This window comes from Glycine soja, chromosome 17 (assembly GCF_004193775.1).
Source record: "Glycine soja cultivar W05 chromosome 17, ASM419377v2, whole genome shotgun sequence".
Taxonomy (NCBI): domain Eukaryota; kingdom Viridiplantae; phylum Streptophyta; class Magnoliopsida; order Fabales; family Fabaceae; genus Glycine; species Glycine soja.
The window spans coordinates 5,984,247-6,004,381 of NC_041018.1; the positions used below are offsets into that span (position 1 = coordinate 5,984,247).

At 34.2% G+C, this 20,135-nt stretch overlaps 3 protein-coding genes across 5 annotated transcripts; 1 reads left to right on the top strand and 2 right to left on the bottom strand.

Moving 5' to 3' along the window:
* Nucleotides 1–639: 639 nt before the first annotated feature.
* On the bottom strand, nucleotides 640–2,241 carry LOC114393513. The gene is made up of 6 exons (XM_028354867.1): nucleotides 2,216–2,241; nucleotides 1,742–2,016; nucleotides 1,404–1,623; nucleotides 1,231–1,297; nucleotides 1,070–1,143; nucleotides 640–721 (listed from the first exon to the last, which is right to left on the bottom strand). The coding sequence occupies exons 1-6, from the start codon at nucleotides 2,239–2,241 to the stop codon at nucleotides 640–642; spliced, it is 744 nt and encodes a 247-aa protein (XP_028210668.1).
* On the bottom strand, nucleotides 874–11,671 carry LOC114392129. The gene is made up of 12 exons (XM_028353165.1): nucleotides 11,174–11,671; nucleotides 9,510–10,820; nucleotides 6,765–8,561; nucleotides 5,115–6,215; nucleotides 4,649–4,753; nucleotides 4,383–4,472; nucleotides 3,736–3,846; nucleotides 2,216–3,654; nucleotides 1,742–2,016; nucleotides 1,404–1,623; nucleotides 1,231–1,297; nucleotides 874–1,143 (listed from the first exon to the last, which is right to left on the bottom strand). The coding sequence occupies exons 1-8, from the start codon at nucleotides 11,228–11,230 to the stop codon at nucleotides 3,127–3,129; spliced, it is 5,100 nt and encodes a 1,699-aa protein (XP_028208966.1). The 5' UTR covers nucleotides 11,231–11,671; the 3' UTR covers nucleotides 874–1,143; nucleotides 1,231–1,297; nucleotides 1,404–1,623; nucleotides 1,742–2,016; nucleotides 2,216–3,126.
* A 2,210-nt stretch (nucleotides 11,672–13,881) lies between these two features.
* Nucleotides 13,882–18,687, top strand: LOC114394259 (heparanase-like protein 1). Of its 3 annotated transcripts, none has more exons than XM_028355936.1 (10): nucleotides 13,882–14,286; nucleotides 15,036–15,282; nucleotides 15,428–15,464; nucleotides 15,617–15,800; nucleotides 16,204–16,352; nucleotides 16,429–16,662; nucleotides 16,986–17,175; nucleotides 17,312–17,437; nucleotides 17,559–17,661; nucleotides 18,102–18,687. In XM_028355936.1, exons 2-10 carry the CDS (start codon nucleotides 15,073–15,075, stop codon nucleotides 18,510–18,512), a joined length of 1,644 nt encoding a protein of 547 aa, XP_028211737.1. In that variant the 5' UTR covers nucleotides 13,882–14,286; nucleotides 15,036–15,072; the 3' UTR covers nucleotides 18,513–18,687. The 3 variants fall into 3 exon arrangements, with proteins under 3 accessions (XP_028211737.1, XP_028211736.1, XP_028211738.1); XM_028355935.1 differs by having other exon boundaries at nucleotides 13,883–14,292; XM_028355937.1 differs by lacking the exon at nucleotides 13,882–14,286 and having other exon boundaries at nucleotides 15,178–15,282; nucleotides 15,552–15,800.
* Nucleotides 18,688–20,135: the final 1,448 nt, after the last annotated feature.

A 20,135-nucleotide genomic window follows, 5' to 3' on the forward strand; every position in this document is an offset into this window, starting at 1 on the left:
ATTTTTTCAAAAAAAAAAAATCATCATCGACCCTCTTTCTCTTTTACTCATAATGATAATGCAACGCAATTTTCGTTAAAAGAGAAGGCTTATTTACATATTTCAAGGGATTTGTAATTTTTGTGATTTTGTTTCAATTTCTTAATCGGCATATTATGGGAACTTTGCAAGTCACATCATTGAGGAGCTCCTCTTTCTAGTTCTTTCTCCTTGTGTGTCAAATGCACCCATGATATTATTACTAGCAAAATTTGCTAATATGCTAGCAATAATACCACTACATGGGAACTAGAGAATATTAAAATAACAAAATAAATTGTGATTGTAATTATAAAATGTTTATATGGATAATGCATGATTTTTTTTATTATCTGCGGATACGTGCGATCTCCCGTAAACGTCCTCTGAATAACCAGTCAGTTTGGTTGTTTTATTATGAATACAATGCTTGCAGGTATAAAGAAATCTTAGATAAGATGATATAATAGGAATGTGGTAATATAATATATAGTGGTGGCAAAAATGAATAAATAAATAGCATATCATGATGCACGTGATGACTTCAATGCCCTTGAAAACTAATTGATCAGGTGAATCTTTCGTTTATCATGCAAGCATTACTGTTGTACATGGCTCATTCTATGGGTGGATAGATCCTGGAGCGGAGCGGAGTGCAACAGAACCTGTTTTTTCTTTAAAAAACTTATGTAACTCTATTTGTCTGTCAAATATGAATAATAGAAACATGTTCTTGAGAACTTAGACACACTTGTAAAACCTTATTATCTGTGTGTCATACTCTGTTTAGAATTATGGTTATTATTGCTAACAATTTTAAATAGGACATCATTTATCAATAAAAACAGTTTGAGCTGTGAGTAGAAGAAATAATTTGAACAGAATTACATTTACTAGCTGATAGCTGTTTTATTTCCATGTCAGACTCTTGAGTGCAACGCTATCCTATTAAGAATTGAAGCACAAACATTCCACAAGGTCCTTGCTTGTTTTTCGATTTTTGTTTGATTTCTTTCTCGCCTCGGACTCTTTTCTTCTTCTGTCTTCTAACCCTGCTCCAGCTCCCTGCGCTACCCTATCTTCCCTTGCTAGCTTATTCTGGTAATTTTGCATTTCCATTGCTCTCTGTAGATGGCACCAATGAGATTATGTTCACAAATTTAAAATATAATAAAACTCCAAAAGTTGAGGAAAATCTTCTTCCCCTCCCACCTGGACTTTGGCCTGAATCATTTTCACAAACTCCCAGGAAAAAATCTTGGACTTCATTTTCTCATACCTGAAAAGTTTTGCCAACAATGATGATGAGAGGAAACTAAATCCAGATTCACATTTAACAGAAAAAAAATATATGTTGAATAATCTGCACAAGCAATTAGCATTACTGCTTTTGAATCATTTTTATCATGGCCTTTTCCCAAGTTTCTGGTCTGGTTTTGGCATTTTTGTGTTGCAATGGAATCCCTTGCTGCTGCCTCTGATACCCTAGTGCTGGAGATAAAGACCTTGGAGTTGGAGGTGATATACCACTTGGACGTCTAACAGGAAAAGCACTTTCTTTGGTCCCAGGTTCTTGTCCAAATGACCTTTTCATGGAAGTTTCCCCTGGCACACATAATATAGCACTTCTTCATAACGGCTAGTAGTGAAACTTGACCATAGTCCACAGACATAACTTATTGGGTATATAATTATAAATGTTCTTTGGAAATGTTATAATTACCATAACTTGGCCGCTTTGGTATGTCATTCTCTTCTCTTCTCATAGTTTGAGACCTTGAAGATTTGGAACGCTCTCTCATTTTTGGCAAGTCACGTAACTCCGCTTCTTCTAGAGAATGAATGGCAAATGCTGTAGCTGCAACTGAAGTTATGTACTCATCATCTCTTATATAGTCATCATGAGAAGTTATCCTTGGGAGCCAGTTCCAAGCCTTGTCATTTCTACTGCCACTGGACCCATGATGTTTTGTTGGACGTGAATCAGAAAATGACACTCTAAAATAGAGACCAGCAATTTTTGGTCATTAGTCAGTGATATAATTGGCAAGAAACCAAAAATGATGCTTTCTAAGTGAAACGGTTCACAACCAAGTTGCTGTAAGAAAAAGTTCTAAACAAAATTGCAGCATACAGAAATAGAAAATAAGATGAACAACAAATGGCATCACAAGTTGCAGTTAGGAAACCAAGTTACCTTCTTTGGTGGAGTCTATTTTCCATTCCTTGAAATTGAAATCTGTGTAGACTTCTCTGTCTTGAACTTCTCTAGTTTCCAACCCGTTTGATTGTGTAAAGATGAACAGAGAGCTGGCCTTATGCGTAGAGCAGCATGCAGACAAGCAAAGCAAAATAGGCTTTACAAGCAGCCTCCAGAGGATGCAAAGTACCCTCTCTTTAAACTACACCCACATGCACAAAAACCTCTATCGTCAACTAACTTTTTAGCATTTTAAGCTGCATGGTTGCTTTCTAGCTATAAAGACAACTTTTCAGTCTTCTTGGTATTGTAGATGATCAGAAATCAGAACAGAAACTTCGCCCGTAAACTGCAACTATTCCTTTTTTCCTCCTAATGGAAGGGTATAGTGCACGTTTACACGGATTACCTTGTAAATAAATCAAGTTGCATGGAACAAGCTAGCTCGTAACCCCTTTACTCATTTTTCTTTTCATATAGTAAAAACTATCGCAAGTGTTTTCATAAATGCGTCGTTAAATTCACTTTATAAAAAGATAATTCAGAATTTAGGTTTGAAATCAATAAGACAAATTGATTGCTGAGGTTGTTACACCCCAAACCATATCAATGGCTGTAATTACAGCAGTGGTAATTAACGGTGGCTATTATCAACAGCCACTTTTCTATCGTTTATATATTAAAAAAATGCTCAACTCGAAGTCTCAAACTACGAAATATATTACTCCGCAGAAAGTAAAATATTTTTGGCATTGATACGAGCATAGGTGTAAAACTCGGACAGGTTAATCTTCAGAGACGTCAGCTTTTGGGATGCTCGTGTGGCTTTATTAGCAGTGTGTATAAAGAAACATATTCAGTTAACGCGTGAAGATCCACCAATCAAAATGAGTTCACAATGTTTAACCTCAGAGTTCATCAACCCCGTTAGCAATTTCCGCTGAAAAAAACTGCTCTACTTTATCGATGAAGCTGGGAGGAAATCTACAGTGCAACATTAAATTTGAAGGCTCGCCGTGCTTAGGAGCCACTTCTTCAGAATTCTTGGTTATTTTCCCGTCCCGTTGGCTTCTTATTCTGCAATTTTTTATGTTATTTCCCGAAGCACCACTCTTTCCCGAGGAAGCCCGAGTGCCTTTGCCATTGGAACGGCTATTTTTTACAGGAAAGTCCACTTGAGGCTTTTTAATTTCAGTACCTAATTGATTACATTCACCAGATTCGTCTGTTGTGGAATTGTCCAAGGTGGAATTAAGCTGGGTTGCAGGCGCAGCATTTCTGCAAGACCTTAGCAAGGAAAGTAGCATGTCAACACTCAGTTCTTGCTGAACTACAAACTTGTTCTGCTCACACCCGTAGCATACAGCAACTAACGTGCCAGCCAAGATTGGCATCAACTCTGGGTCACTGAAGAAAACGAATGGCAGATCGCAAACCTGTTCTCTTACAGATGAATATTAGATTATCTATATAAATAAAACAAATAAACCAAAATTTCTTAAATTTTAGTTTCAGACCTTGTGGAGGATGGTGGGACTCTTGCCCCATCGAAGGACAGCTTGATTTCCAGGATGAAACAATGCAAAGTGACCAAGAAGAGATAGAGATTCAAGCACAAGTGAACCAACCTGAAAAAAAAATGCAGATTGTGGCATTGTATCCCGGACGCATTGATTAAACTATTAAAAGCACATCCAAATACCAAGGGGGAATTAGTCAGGTCAGGATTAGTGCATGTCTAGTTTCACATTGGAGAAGAGTTCAAAATTGATTTTAAGTTGAAGCAATTTTGAGTAGCTTTTACGTTAGATCAAAATACTATACTGAGTTTTACTCTTAACTTGATTTTATAATAAGAACATTTAAACATCACTTCAAAATCAATTTTGCCAAGCTCATCCAAGTATACACTAGTGTAGTTTTATCGAATCTCTGTAGCTTAGTATGGTTTACTCATTTTGGTTAGGGGAGCTTCCACTTATGAACACAAATGAAATGAGCTATACTTGTCATGTTGTCACTCTCCACCAACACTAATGTGAGGTCAAAGATATTTCCTTTTAGAATGTCTTAAAGAGTTAGGCAAGCCGGGTTTAGCAAGGCCAAGATAAGTATTTTATCAATCAAGCATTATTTAAGATTTTTCGAGTTGTTGGAGATTCACCTGATCATTAGGAGCTTTCCACTTGCTGGCACAATGAGAAAGAAGGAAGCCCATCAAATGGAAAATTTCCATTTTCAGATCTGGCCTAGCCTGGAAGTAAAACAGCATAAGGAAAATAGGAACATATCAGCAAGAATCAGTACCAGGAAAAAGAGATAGAAAGTAAAGATAATCATTAATCATACAAAATCAAAACTATAAGCATTCTTAATTTAATATACAGCTGCTTTAATAGAAATTATTACAAGGGGAATCAGCAAACTAACCAGCATTTGCTGCAAAAATACAAGATCCAAAAGAGCCACATTGTTCAGCACCTTCAGTACTCCGGCTGCCACCTCTTCAAAATTAGATGGAAGGATATATGAAGCCTAGAAGAAAATGAAGTTATTCAACTTAGATATATAACACAAGAAAAATATTAATAATTACTTATTTATTTATCACAGGAAGACAAGCAAATGAAGGAAATAATTAGACATGCAACAAATAGTAAATGACCAAATTTTCCCAAAAATACAAAGAACGCATTGGTTTAATGTGATATGGTTAGGTGGATAAATGACAACTATCTTGCATTGTGAACATAGACCTCTGAGTAATTGCCCCAAGAAAAACAAAGAAAACTTGTTTAATTAATGGCAATATCAGAAATCTATTGAGTTTTCACATTAAAGATCTTAAAAAAAAAATACAACGTGTGAATGAATTTGCAGATTGCAGAAAAGTTACCTGTTCAGAGGATGATCTATTGTTTGCCTGCAGAAGAACAGCAGTCAAAAGAGAAGGGAGACTGACAAGTCCTGTTTCAGAAATAGCTGAAAGAAGAAATACTATTGGCTGAGCAAAGTTTGAAATTCTTTCATTTTTCTGTACTGTAATATTTACCACTGTATGTTTCTCATCCTTTTGGAGAACAGACAAATTAGTAATATCCCCATTCTGATTTTTCTTGGATTCATCTAGATCATCTATCTTTTCCATATCATCATTTTTCAATTTAACAGAACTATCATGCTCCAATTCACAATCTTTCCCAATAGAAATAGATTCATCACTCTTGTTCACCTTAATCATTTCATCCAATGGTCTGTCCTCAGGAACATCAGGTAAATGCACAACTGAACTTCCATTGGTCACTGATAAGGGGTTGTAATTTTCCCAGGAGTTATTCACTACAAAATGTGCAGAATCTGCAAACTTAGCCCTTTCACTAACAATTTCCTGCTCCATTGCCACAGGGGAAGATCCCCAGCCAATATAACTCAATCTTCCTGATATGGAGGTCAAAACCACCAAAAGTTGTATGCTTAAGAGAATAGGGGCAGGAAATGCAGACCCTTCCATCTGTGGCCTATCATGAAGTGCAAAAAGATCTCTTAATCGGTGAATCACTTGATAGGAAATCAGCAACTCCAACAAGCCATCTCGCATCTGAAGTTGTCTTTCTTCCGAGTTTATATGACCAAAAATAGCAGTAACAGTCCACAGAAAATTATTTAATATTTCAGAAATTGATTCAAAGTTCTCAACTGATGCTTTACTTGGTGGCAAACTGATGTTGCCAGGAATACTTAAAGATGCTGCAATTTTTATATAATTCTCAAGAGCTGCTGAAAGCATTGGGATGATTGGAGGCAAAAGATTCTGTGCAAGGAAATAACTTCTATTTGCAGGTGTAGATAGCACAACTCTCAGAAGTTTTAACAAGTGCAACATAACCTGGCAAGCTTCAGGTTTTGATGTGTGAGATGCAGGCAAGGCGGAAGCAATAAAATCAAGTAGTCCAGCTTGACGAGATGCTTGTAACTCAGGATCCTTTCCCTCCAAATACTAGAAAACAAAAGTTAATAAATAAAGGAAAACAGGCACTTTAAAAAATTAACTAAAGCAATTTAAAAATCAAAAGACTACTATCCATAAATTATGAAGGGGAAATGCATACATTTACACTGTAAATAATTCTTAGAAAAAGGAACTTTTGGTTAAACAACTAGTTAGGAAAAAGGATTGGTTGGACGATTGTCCATAAAAGTTAGTGATTTATATTTCTGATAAAACAAAAACAAAGACCATATGCAAGCATCAACCAGAAAAGGACAAAGAAAAGCTCAGCAATAACTCGAAGTCTCATACGAATACAACAGCAGGAATCACTAGTTTTTCCAGATAAATATTTATTCACAAATTAAATAAGAGCTCTCCAACTCCAAGAAGTGCTATTTTAATTAGCACTTAGATTCAGAAGTCGGAAGTGCAGGGACAAAAAATCAAGGAATACAAAATTTTATCCCACAGAGCAAAATTCTTAACTTCGAAACATGTTAAAAACTAGTATCCCTACGAGAAAGATATAATTTCCAGTGAACAAAAAAATAATACCTTGATCATTTCAGAAATTATTAGCCCGATACTTGTGGCCCCTTCTTTTCTTGCTTGCCTAAGTCTTTGAAGTTCTTGAAGCCACCGGCCAACTTTTGCCCTAGCAGCACCCACTGCTACTCTATATCCCAGGCTAGCACTTTCACCACCAAGAGGGGGCTCAAGAAACTCATACTTTAAAGCCATAAGCCTTTGTCGAATTCTCTTAATTCTTCTCTTTATTGAGTGTTGCAATGTGACATTGCCAATTCCAAGACTAGAACCAATGCCAGAAACAATGTTTGTTTGAGAATCATCACTGCTGTTTGTAGGTGTAGATCTACCTTGCCCCTCTTTATTTATTGATCGACGCAGCAAAGGGGATGATTGATCCCTCAAATTTGCTCTCTCCCGAATTTGTTCCAGGTAAATCTTACGGCGTTGTTCACTTTCATTAAGTCTCTCTGCCAATTTTTGGGCCAAAAGTTCAGCTTCCTCTTGTTGTGCTTTGGCTCTTTCTTCCTTTCTTCGAAGCTGTTCAATAGCTCTTGCTTCCCGTGCCGCACTTGATGCTTTTCTTTCCTCTTCCCGTCTGACTTGAGCCTCCTCCTTTCTACGCTGAATCTCAGCAAGACGCTGTAACTTTTCAGCCTCAATGAGTTTTCGACGCTCTAGAACAGCTTCTTCTCTTGCCAAATCCTCCTTTTGCTTAGATTTTAGCACTTGAAGCTTTTCGGCTCTCCTCAACTCTGATTCGTGAAGTTTCTGACGCAACATCAATTTCTTATTTTCTTCATTTAAGGAAGTAATAAACCGAACCTCATTTACCTTGCTACTTTCATCACCAGCTCTCTTCGCCACTTGAGCTAGAAAAGCTTCATGACGAGATTCACTGCGTTGATGGCGGGCATACATGCCCTCTCGTAACTTCATATGACGATCAGCATGCCATTCGTTAACACGATTTAACTTTTGTGATGTACGTTGAAGCTTTTGGACTCTCTCATTCTCTAACTCACTTCTGATTCTCATAGCACGAGCATGCTTTTCTTCTGCTTCCCTTTTTAAGTCTGAAGTTGTTTTCTTCTTTTTGTCAGGAGACATTAGTTTATCATGCAGAGTACGTACACGTTCAGCACTTTTTCGGCTCAGGCTTGGTGAATATGGCAGGCGGGAAGAGATACGAAATGGAGATGAAAGTATGTCCTCCCAGTTCCTTTTCTCCTTCCAAGCATTCAAAGACTTTCCTGGAGCAGAACTCCTTTTCTCCTTATCTTTTTCAGGCAGTGGCATTTGCCTCCTAAGATTATCTGTGGATCTGGGGTTTTTCTCATTAACAACTTCTGTTGGTGCTTTATCTTTCTTATAAAGTGTCTTGTCAGATCCAAGTCCAAGTTGATCTCTTTTGCCCTTGGTGGTGGCAGAAGCAGAAGAATTCTCCAATGGAGATAATTTAGATAACTTACCTTCTGAAGTTAATATGCTTTCTGGTGGGTTACATATATTTTGCCCTGTGATTGAGTCAAAGGGTTTCCCCCCTTCAATATTACGCTTTTTTCCATTCAGGTTCCCTTGCTTCGCATCTGAAGATCCAACTTGCTTTCTTGACTTTGTCACCGAATATTTGGCAACATCTGTTCCATCATTGACCCTCGATTTGTTCGTATTGCCAATAGATTCAGAAGTCACACATTTAGACATGGCATTTTCTGTGGTACCTGATTGCAAGCTAGCACGCTCTTGTTGAATCTTTCTAAAAGCCTCAAGAGATGAAGATAGTATATCTGCCCTATGCGGTGAAGTTGTCATCCTTCGGACCTAGAATCAATAAAGAGCATCTAAACCTCTTAAGCAAAAGAAAACCAGATCGTACAGATCTCTAACAAGTAACACTCATAATCTAATTTGTGAAGTTTATGCACCACCATCTTCAAAATCAGAAATCAAGCAAGCAAACAGGTATAGACCATAAGTGATTGCATGCTTAAATGTTATGTTTCATTTATATCTTTCTCCAAGTCCAAGACACAAAGATAAACCAATGAGCGTTAGTCTAAACTAAAATGATGCTTAATAATGCCAGATGGTTATGTGAATCCAGTTGGGATGACACGAAATTCATCATGCATAAGTTATAAAAGTAAAATACACAAATAATATCCAATGGTGGGTGAGATCTTGTAGCAGTGTTAGGTGAGTAAGTTTACACTTAGTTCATTTGATCCTAACATCTCTATACTCATCAGACAAAGCAGAAACTCCAGATATACATACAATCATCCAAACTGATGCATATTTATGCAGAGTAACAGATACATATTAAGACTTCTGTATCAAATTATGACATAATCACATTCAATCAAAGAAACCTAAGAAGGAAATGAAAATAGACGGTGTATATAAAATGTCATTTAGTGAATAATGATTCCCCACTCTGCATAAATGCACATGCAAATTACACTGACATTGTCCCTTGCATTCAATGGTAACAGGTGTAATTATCTTTGGTGTTCATCCATTCTAAGGATTGAACAACCTATCAAGTTATCATATACATTTTCTTAACAAGACACGGGAAAAATATATACATCACTTACCAAAAGTTAAATTCATTATTAGTGAATAAAATTTATTTTCTTTGGAAGATGATCCACGGTTGTCAGGCACAACATATAAAATTCACGATGCAGTATCTTGGAACCACAAAATATCAACCTAACCATGGAAGAAAGCAGACTAATAGCAACAATATGTAATCAAGCATACCTCCCATGAGAGAGCATGTGGCCGACGGTGATCACTCTTCAAGATAACAGGACCTCCATCAATTGTTTGAGAAGATTTTTTAACCTTTTCAAATTCCTCAACTCTAGTTATTAGCTCTCTAAAATCAGATGCAGACTCCTCAAGAACAAGAATTGCCTCCTTCATCTGCTCCAAATCACATTCTAGTTCACAAAGAAGATAAAGTTCATCTACAGACCTATTAAGATTCTCAAACAGAAAGCACCAAAGCCTCTGCCTAAACCTTTCTTTGCTTTCATTGGAATCACCTTCTTCAAGAGAACTCGTATTATGAGAGGTTGGAACAACATTTTCGGCATTACCATCCTGTGGACCCCTAACCACGTCAGCAGAAGCCACAGAACCATTGACAATTTCAGGCACTTGTGACTCAGTGCCCTGGGCAGTAACTGCTTCACTTAAGCTGCCCTTTTGTTCTGGCACTTCAGAAACTTTTATATCACTTAACACATTGATAGAGACATGCACTTGATTTGCAACCACTGTAGCATCTTTAGAAGACAAAATATCATTGTTAATGGCACTATTAGTCGTTGTTTTATTCACTTCATCATTTTTCTTAACACAATGTAATATATCATCTTCTGGACCAATTATTTCCCCATTTGTTTCTTGAATGTTCAAATGTTCCAAAGATATGTTCTTAACATCTTTACCATTCTCCCCAAGCTTGTTGTCTTCACATCTCATCGAAGGGATCTGATCAGAAACAGCCTCTGCATCAATAGTAGTTGTTGTCAAGTTTTTTTCTTGAGGATGATATGAATCACAAGGATCGGGAATATTCCCATTCTTTCTACAGCTAAGTAAACTATAATCTCCAATACTACCAAACTTGATTCCAACTCCAATCAAGTTTTCATGGGGCAGTGCCAAGCCTCCCTCCTCTAAATCACCCCATCTTGTTTTCTGGGCTAAGTCAGGCTTAACAGTTTGGTATAATTTCCTAACTTCTTCATGTTTACCTTGAGAATCCATAGTAAGTAATGTAGACGATTTCTGACTTTCAGTATTATGTCTAACTACACCAGTATTAAGACAGTGTGTGCCCTCATTTTCATTTGATTCAGAAATAGAACTCGCAACACTCCCAGGGACAGGGTTCTGTGAAAAATTCTCCCCTGACCTTGAAAGATGAGTTTTCTGCTGGCTATGTGAATTGTCAACAGTTTTAGTCATGGAGTGCTGAGTGTGAAGAGAGTTAGAGGCATTTGTCCCCGACAATCCCCCCACCCAGCTCTGCAAAGAGAATTTCGAAGTATTTCTGTGCTTCTAGATAAGAAAAAAACAGCAAATTTAGAGCATGTAAGAAACACTTGTATAACAAACCACGGAGAAAAAGAAAAAAAAAACTGTAATGCAATGCCCAAACATAACCAAAGAAGGATATGATATATAAGAATTAGCACAACCAAATTACAGACCAGGATTAATGATTAAAGCAAATATTTGGATACTAAAAGACTGATCCATACATTGTGAACGAATGAATTAGTAAATAACTATAAACTAATTCTACATCCTTCATTGGCGTGTGTTCAATTGTATCTCTCATCTCTTTCATCAAGTACAAATCAAAATGTCATGTCATAATAGAATACATCAACGGAGTTAAAAATAAAAACCTTTTTGACTTGGAACCATCCTGAGTTCTGATCATCAACTACTTCATTATCGTCCATCACGAAACGACCAATGCAATAAGTGATTCACGTGTAAGAAGTTAACAATATTCCATCAAAATTCCCATGGGGATGATACAATACGACACTATTGAAATCGAGAATCATTGAAGCACAGCGAGGAGTGTCGATTGGGAACTATTTTCAAAGCTAAACTGAAATACTGTATCTAAACAAGAGTGTGGGGAAAGCGATTCCTAGAAAGAAATGAGAGTGAAAAGACGAAAGGAAGAGAAAACAGAGAGTGGAATCAGAGGGGGGATTGTACGGTGTTGGTTAGGGTTTTGAAGATAAATTGGAAAAAGAGTGAAGAGAAAGAGTTGAAAAGGAGGGAAGGAGGTTTATAGGTGAGTTGTGTTGAAGAACAGCATGCATTGCAGAGCGTTTTCTCTTTCCTTTTTTATTTTCTTTGGTTGCTTGGGTCGGTGCACTGCAGATACTTTACCTTGAAATAGATTTCTTTTTCCGGTTATATTAACGATGATAAAAAAAAAAAAAACATGAATTTGAAAAGTTTTTATCAGGACCAAACATAAACTATTTTTATATTTTTAGTATAGTTTAATACAAATTTTTATATGATTAAAAAAAATAATAGAATAGGGAGACACCCTAATCCTAACAGACAAGATGTCTGTAATATTTTCTTCTAACTTTTTAACTTGAAAGGGTTGAGAATCACCTATATAGGTTGAGGTCTATGTAGGTTAGCGTGGTCAATTGCATGAATCTGCTAAGAAGACCTCAAGTTAGATCGAGTTATAATGTTTTTGCTTCACTTTCTTCCTTTGTTAATCTTCTTTACCAAATTTCACGTTAAGATTATAATGGTGTCAAGCTACTTGTGGATCTTCTCTTATTGTCAACACTTGCTATAAGAAACATCATGGATGGTAGAAATGGATTCTACCAAGCATTAAGGATTGATCCAATATAGCATTATATATTCACATCTCATTAGTATTATATATTTACAATGCGTTAGTTAATCATTAATAAACTATGGAATAGATATTCACACCTCATTAGTATTATATATTTACAATGCGTTAGTTAATCATGTAAAATTAAATGTACAGTTTGTTCGTTACACGGATAAAAGTTTAAATACTAATTAATAAAATAAATTAAAAAATCTAATTCAATTGATTAAATAATATATATAATTTTTTAAAATTTTTTTGATATTCATATTTAATTTCTACAAATTAAAAAAATAATAAAATAAAATAAAGTTGACATTTTTGGGCCTTTAAAACCAAAAACAATAATGTTAAAGCCTCCTGCATCCCAATAATATCAACCAACACCATCTACTGTGGAAAATCCAATCCAAAATGTAAAAAATATATTTTAAATTAGGCTTATTTACATAGGAAAAGGGTGCTAATTGATATTATTGGGGATGCTAGAAGAAAAACTCAAACAATAAAAATCAAACAAAGTTATATTTATTGAAATTTTGACAGATTTAAATATTTTATTGTCATTGACAAGACAAACGATGACGTCCTAAATCAAAGAAAAAGATGTTGACCTTAATTCGGTTCTAAATATGAACGTTTACTAATATGATCACACATGGAAAGAACATGCTTCTAGACCTACAAACAGCAAAGAAAGTATTTTTTGTTTAATTGTTTTTAACATTTTTTTAATTAAAGTAGAGTGTGAAGATGTATATTTTATTTCATTTTCATATTGTTCAATTGGTTTCTAAATTTTTAAAAAAATTAATTTCATCTTCAAGTTCTTAAAAATAAATTAAGATGGTCCTTAAATTTTTAAAGGTTTAATTTAATCTTTAAGTTTTTAAAAAGTGAATCAATTTATCTCTAAAAATTATTTTAAATGATTTAATTTGTTCTTAAAATTTGGAGATTAAATTTATTCATTTTTAAGAATTTGATAATCAAATTGAACATTTTAAAAATTTGAAAATCAAATTGATTCATTCTTAAGAATTTAAGGATTAAATTAAACTTTTTAAAATTTTGGAACCAAATTAAACAATTTAAAATAATTTTAATAACAAAATAATAATTAAGCCTTTTAATTTCTACAATTAGCTTACCTTTTTTTTACAGTGTACAATTAGTTTACCTAAACTTGTAAATATATGACATACATATTCTTCAATTGCACGAAATTACAACAGTAACATAACCACATATTTGTTGAACAAAGTTCAACCAAAAATCTAAATCCAATTGACACTTCAATTCACTTTTGAAAAATAAACAAAAAACGAATCCCATCTCATACGCATTCAGTCAATTGCCAGCTATTAAACCCAATCCTACAAATTCAAATTCTTCCAGGCACCAAATGCCAACAATGAATAAATTAACATAAAAAACAAAAATAAAAATAAAAATAAAAATAAAAATCTTCCCATGTAATGTGGTGGAATATGGATGTGGTGGAATATGGACGTGGTGGAAGAAGGTATAGCTTTTCCACAAAGTCAAGACAAAGACAGAGAAGCTAGAGAAGCTAGAGACTACTTGCAATTTCAGCAAATGGACAAATTTTCTTTTTGATTTTTTTTTCTATCACAAAACATATATAATAATTGTACATTTTTTTTCCTAGTCCAAATTAAAAGAAGAGGGAAAGAATTGATAGTTGCTTGCACCGTTAGCTGAGTTGTTTGCTTTCCAAAAACGATGCATACCTTCAACAACCACTCTACCACAACCACACCTAAATTTGGAGGCAACAATTACCTCATGATAAAACCCTTACAGCTAAAAAAATAATTAAATGTTGCAGTGCATGTGAGTTGTGCCACCACCCATCTGAGTCAAACCTATCCAACTAACTAACATCACGACAATGTTGTCCTTCTTCATGGCACCTTCGCCATCATAAACCTTTCCTTTCCTCTCGAGGGCAGTACGAGGCAAGGAAAGTGCTCCTTTTTTGGCAGTTATATGACACATTACTATTAGTATTGTCTGTTTTCAGTTTTCACGCCTCATGCTTCACACTTGAGCTTCACTTTTCTCCTTAAAGGCTGTGGTGTATTGAAAGTTCAAAACATTGAAAACAAGGTTCAGGTTGGTCTTGTAATTTATGTTTTGTGATATTCCACTGTTCTTTTTATCTGGGTGTTCTTCAAGTTTGATTTTTTTCTTCTGGGCTCGTCTTGCCTTGGGGAAACCAGTTTTTCTTGTTTGTTATGTTGTGATGTTGTATTTAGATCTAATAGGCTATTGCTTAAGAGTTCTTAGATCTGCATTGTGATTTACGATTTCCTTGTTATTATAAAAATAAGAATAGTCATAAAATAAACAATATTGGATATACTATATAGTTTAAAATAAACGAATTAGTGGTTCTTGACTAAAGTTTGAATTCATCTTTACCGGTTCTATTTTTTTATGAATATTGGAGAATCACAAAATTGTTCTCTCTTTTTTTTTTGGTGAATGATTTGTTTGTTTGCTTTTGTGGTTTTACCCACGGGCTAATCATTAGGCTCCAGTACTTCAATTAAAAAGCTTATCTTGAAACAGCTGTTAGATACAGAAAATTGCAATTATGTAGTTTCAGAAGATCTGTCTGTAAGTTCACAAAAAAAAAAGATCTGTTTATAAGTTAGAGAATGTTTGTATTTGTTTGACTTATAATTACAAAAATGTCACTTGTTTTTATCATTTCTTTCACCAATCATGAAAACAAAAAATGAAATGGAAACAAGGTGATGGTTTTATAATTATTAGTGGATACAAATTATCTGGAAATGAAATGGAAAAAGACCAAATGCAACCTAACATTTTTTTTCCTTTTTTTACTGTAGTTAATTGGACTTGGATGCTGTTGTAATTGATTCACTCATGGGAATCCACCTCGGCTTGTTTCTCTTTCTGGCTTCTCTTCGAATGACTTTATCTCAAGATGTTGAACATGGTTCAGTTCTAGTAGATGGAATTCAAGCAATTGCTGAAACTGATGATAACTTCATCTGTGCTACTATTGATTGGTGGCCTCATGATAAGTGTGATTACAACTATTGCCCCTGGGGGGATTCATCTGCTGTAAATTTGGTGAGTATTTTCGCACTTATTTGTATACAACGTGAAATAAGTAGAGAATATATGTATTACTCTTCCCATCCCCTATCTCTCATTTTGAACACTAGAAAGCTTTGAAGCAGTTTTAGTCATTATTCAATGTGGATTGGTTTTTCAGGACTTGTCTCATCCTTTCTTTGCCAAGGCAATCCAAGGTCTGTATATGATGTAGAAAATCAGTCACTCTGATGGCATTCTACTGTTTTGCGCCTTCCTAATGCTACATAATTTTTTAATGATAGTATCATTTTTGGAATATTTACTTCAAGCGTGATGTCATTCTTTCCATAAATGGTTTGCTTGATAGCTCTCAAGCCTTTGAGGATAAGAGTTGGAGGTTCTTTGCAAGACCAAGTGCTGTATGAGGTTGGAAGTTTGAAGTCCCCTTGTCATCCATTTCAAAAGATGAAAGGTGGATTGTTTGGATTTTCAAAGGGATGTTTACAAATGAAAAGGTGGGATGAGCTGAATCATTTTTTCGATGAGACAGGGTGAGAACTTTAGCATTGAGATTGTTGTTTTCTTCACCACCTCCCTACCCCTTTTCCTTCCTTCTGAAGCAAAAACGAGAAGAATAGAATTATATCTCTTATCTAGGGTACTGTAAGTCTGCAATAGATTTATTTGCTAAAGAGTTGCTTGCTATAGATTTTCATAAGGATAAAAATTTAGTACTATAAGTGCTTTTGGTGTTCTGCAATTAAAATTAGAGTTACACTTCATTAACCTGCACAATAAAAACTCTCGTGAACATTTTAAAGGATCTGAGTTTTGTTCACATGCCTTTTGAATGAGTAGTTTTGCTTTGTTTTTTTGCTTCAGTGCGCGCGTGTGTGTATGAGTGACTTGACATTCTATCTGTGGAGTAACTTAGTTGTAGTTTGACACTTGCAGGGCCCTTGTGACATTTGGTTTGAATGCACTCCGTGGGAGGCATCAGATTAGTCATACTGTTTGGGGAGGAGACTGGGACCCATCCAATGCCAAAGATTTTATCAGTTACACTATTTCAAAGGGGTACAAAATTGATTCATGGGAATTTGGTAGGATTGAAGACAAAACTATTTGTTATGTTCAATTTTGTTTCATTGAATCTTATTCTTGCCTGTGTTGCCACAGGTAATGAGTTGAGTGGGAAGGGCATTGGGGCTAGTGTTGGTGCTGCACAGTATGGGAAAGACTTGATAAAGCTTAAAGAAATTTTACACACATTATACAAAAACTCCACGTTCAAACCTTCCCTTGTAGCACCCGGAGGATTCTATAATAAGGAGTGGTTTGATAAGCTTCTTCAGGTTACAGGTCCAGGCATTGTCAATGTGCTGACTCATCACGTGTATAATTTGGGCCCAGGTTTGCCTGTCACTTACCTAATTCTTTCTACTATAGTCAATCTTAGAGAATATTTTACATTCTAACATAACTAGATAATGAATGTGAAAGAAAGCAGTCATATGGAAAGTGTTGTATTCTAATCCTTCTTGGGTTACTTTTCTAATTTTTTTTAAGTAGTTTTGTCTGGTCTCTATGTAATTTGTGATTATCTTTCTAATTTTCTAACTTTTCCACAAGTTGAGAAACATACTGCCAACTGATATATATTGCGTTTACTTGTAGGGAAAATGATGTTGTCTATCCTTTCTGGTTAGTGTATTAAGTTAATTTCTCTTTTACAGGTAGTGATGAGCATCTTGATAGGAAGATTCTAGATCCTGAGAACTTGAGCAAGATAGAATCAATTTTTAGCAATCTTTCAGAAACCATTCAAAAATATGGCCCTTGGTCTTCTGCATGGGTAGGTGAAGCTGGCGGAGCATTCAACAGTGGTGGTCGTTCAATTTCTAACACATTTGTGAATAGCTTTTGGTAATATTGGTTCTTCCTTACATTATTTTCTATTCCTCTTTAAGTGATGAAATAAGAAGTATAATATTTTGTTTTGACAAAAAATATCATTAAAAGTAATCTATAAGTTCTAAAATTTAGGTGACTTACATTTCAGGTACTTAGATCAACTTGGAATAGCATCTAGATACAACACTAAGGTTTATTGCAGGCAGACTTTAATTGGAGGAAACTATGGTCTTCTCAATACCACTACTTTCATTCCAAATCCTGACTACTACAGGCAAGTGTCAATTGAAAAATGTAAAATGAAGAGAAAAAGAAAATATTTGTTTTTCTAAAGGGTTATAAATATATTGCTTAACATATCTTCTAATCTAGGTCCTGGTGTTGTTTTTGAGCAGTGCACTTTTGTGGCGTCAGCTAATGGGGAAGACTGTTCTTGCAGCTAGTAGTGATGTTTTTTCACCATCTTTACGCACTTATGCCCATTGTTCAAAAGGCAGAGTAAGTGCTCTATCATCTTATTATAAGATAAACCAAGCAAAGGAACATTAGTTTAAGATTCGTTCTTCTGTATCTGATGTTTGCTTACCAACTTCTAAAATTTTAAATTGATACAACACCATATAAACATAGTGACGTTTGATATATATATATATTTGATCATAAGCATAATCATTAGGCAAAATGTTTATGCTAGAATGAATTCTAGCTTGATTCAAAAGAGAACCAAGGTGATATTAAACATCAATGAATTGAATATTACCATACTTGTTGGGCCATGTTGGAAGTTTCACACCTGATCCATTCATTAGTATCTTTGAATTAGGTGCATGCATGTTGTCATTACATATGCATTAAGATGGGAGGATAAAATACAAACAGCATTACACCCATAAAATGGTTAAATACACAGCCATAATTCTTTTAATTTCATTATACAGGATGGTATAACATTACTGCTGATCAATTTAAGCAATCAGACTCATTTCACACTCACGGTTCATGACCGGGTGCCTGTGAGCAATGGAGGAAATGAAAATGCTAAAAGCATCCATACAGAAAACTCATTCTTTAGTCATCTCAAGAGGGCATTTTCTTGGATTGGAACAAAAGGATCAGATGTCACATTCAGGGAGGAGTACCAATTAACTCCAAAAGATGATTACCTTAGAAGCCAAACCATGTTGCTGAATGGTATTCCTCTAGAGTTGACAAATGATGGAGAAATTCCAACATTGGATCCACTACTCAATAATGTACATTCTCCAATACACTTGGCTCCTTTATCCATTGCTTTTATTGTATTCCCCAACTTTGATGCTCCGGCTTGTGCTGAACACAGAAAACTTTAACCGAAAGGCTCCTTGAATCTTGTAGACTAGGTATTAGGACTTAAGGGAATGTGAGCTCTGCCATTGAAATTGTATTTAATTGGCTAATATATTTGTATCCACAGCAAAGTTGTGACCACCTTTGCAATAATTTAATATGAAAGACACTTGCTAGAAGCATGATTATACTTTGTTAGCTCAAATGATTAAAACTTCTCCTGAAGTCCTTGCAAAATTGCAACCACTTAATTTTATTATACATGATTTAAATACAGTATCACTGGTAATGTTTTACTAATCAGAATGGATGTTTCTTTTCCATTGTTTTTATACCCGTAAATAAAATTGGCAATGATCCTGAAATGAAATGTTAATTTTTATTGGGAAATAATAATAATATTGATGGAATTACAGCTAAATTTATATAATTTAGCACTTTCTAATCATTAATTAAAGTATAGTGCCTTTTATTACTGACTGAAATTTGTAAAAGTTACAAAATATAAGTGATATTTATTAAATAGATTGGATTTTTCAAATAATTTCAACTAATAATAAAATAATATATTAAAAGAGTATGTTAAAAAATATATCCTTACCATTTCTCTTGATTCAAATGCCTTCAAAACAGTTAAGATTTATCATTACAGGCTAGTTAATTACTGTGAACCCTATATCAATTCATTAACTAAATCCATTTAATAAATTATAGTTTTCCATAATTCATTTCTAGTTAATTTAAATGGATAGCTTGTTTGGAAACACAGAAAACCCTTCAGAACCATGTTATGAGCTATGGCTCTGAAAATATTTTAATTTTTTTTGAATGTAAAATATTTCATTATAAAGTCAATTTTGCATTCCAAAACAAGGTTGTGATATAATTACTGCATTGTCGCTTTTGTGGTGGAAAAACCTCAATGATACGTATTGAAAAAATATATATATTTTTTATAAATGACCTTATTCAATTGATTCTGTCCTCAAGGAATCAAAATTTAAAAATAAAATAGGTTAAATTACTCATTTGATCTCTATAGTTTGAAAGTGGTTTTTTTAGTCCCTACAGTTTACATTTTAAATTTTTTTTTAATTCCTATAGTTTTGAAAGTGATTTTTTTAGTCTTTATAATCTGTATTTTAATTCTATTTAAGTTCCTATAGTTTGAAAGTGATTTTTTTAGTTTCTATACTTTATATTTTAATTCCATTTTAGTCCTTAGCACCAAAATATGAATAATATTATCAATTATAATTAACTACAAAAATATTAACAAGTAATTAGTAACTAATATATGATAAGATAATTTATAATAAAAAATAATTGATAATTTATAACTAATTTGTAACTAATTATTTTTATATTTTATTTTCATAATAAGAACTAAAAGATAATTAAAATACAAATTATAAGAACTAAAAATATCACTTTCAAACTATAGAGACCAAAAGAGAATTAAAATACAAAGACTAAAAAGAACACTTTTAAACTCCAGGGACTAAAAAGAACATTTTTAAACTTTAGGGACTAAAAGAGAATTAAAATGTAAACTATAGAAACTAAAAGAAAAATCATGAAATTATAAGGACCAAATAATTAATTTAATCAATAAAATATTTTAAAGGCATAAGCAACGCCTTTTT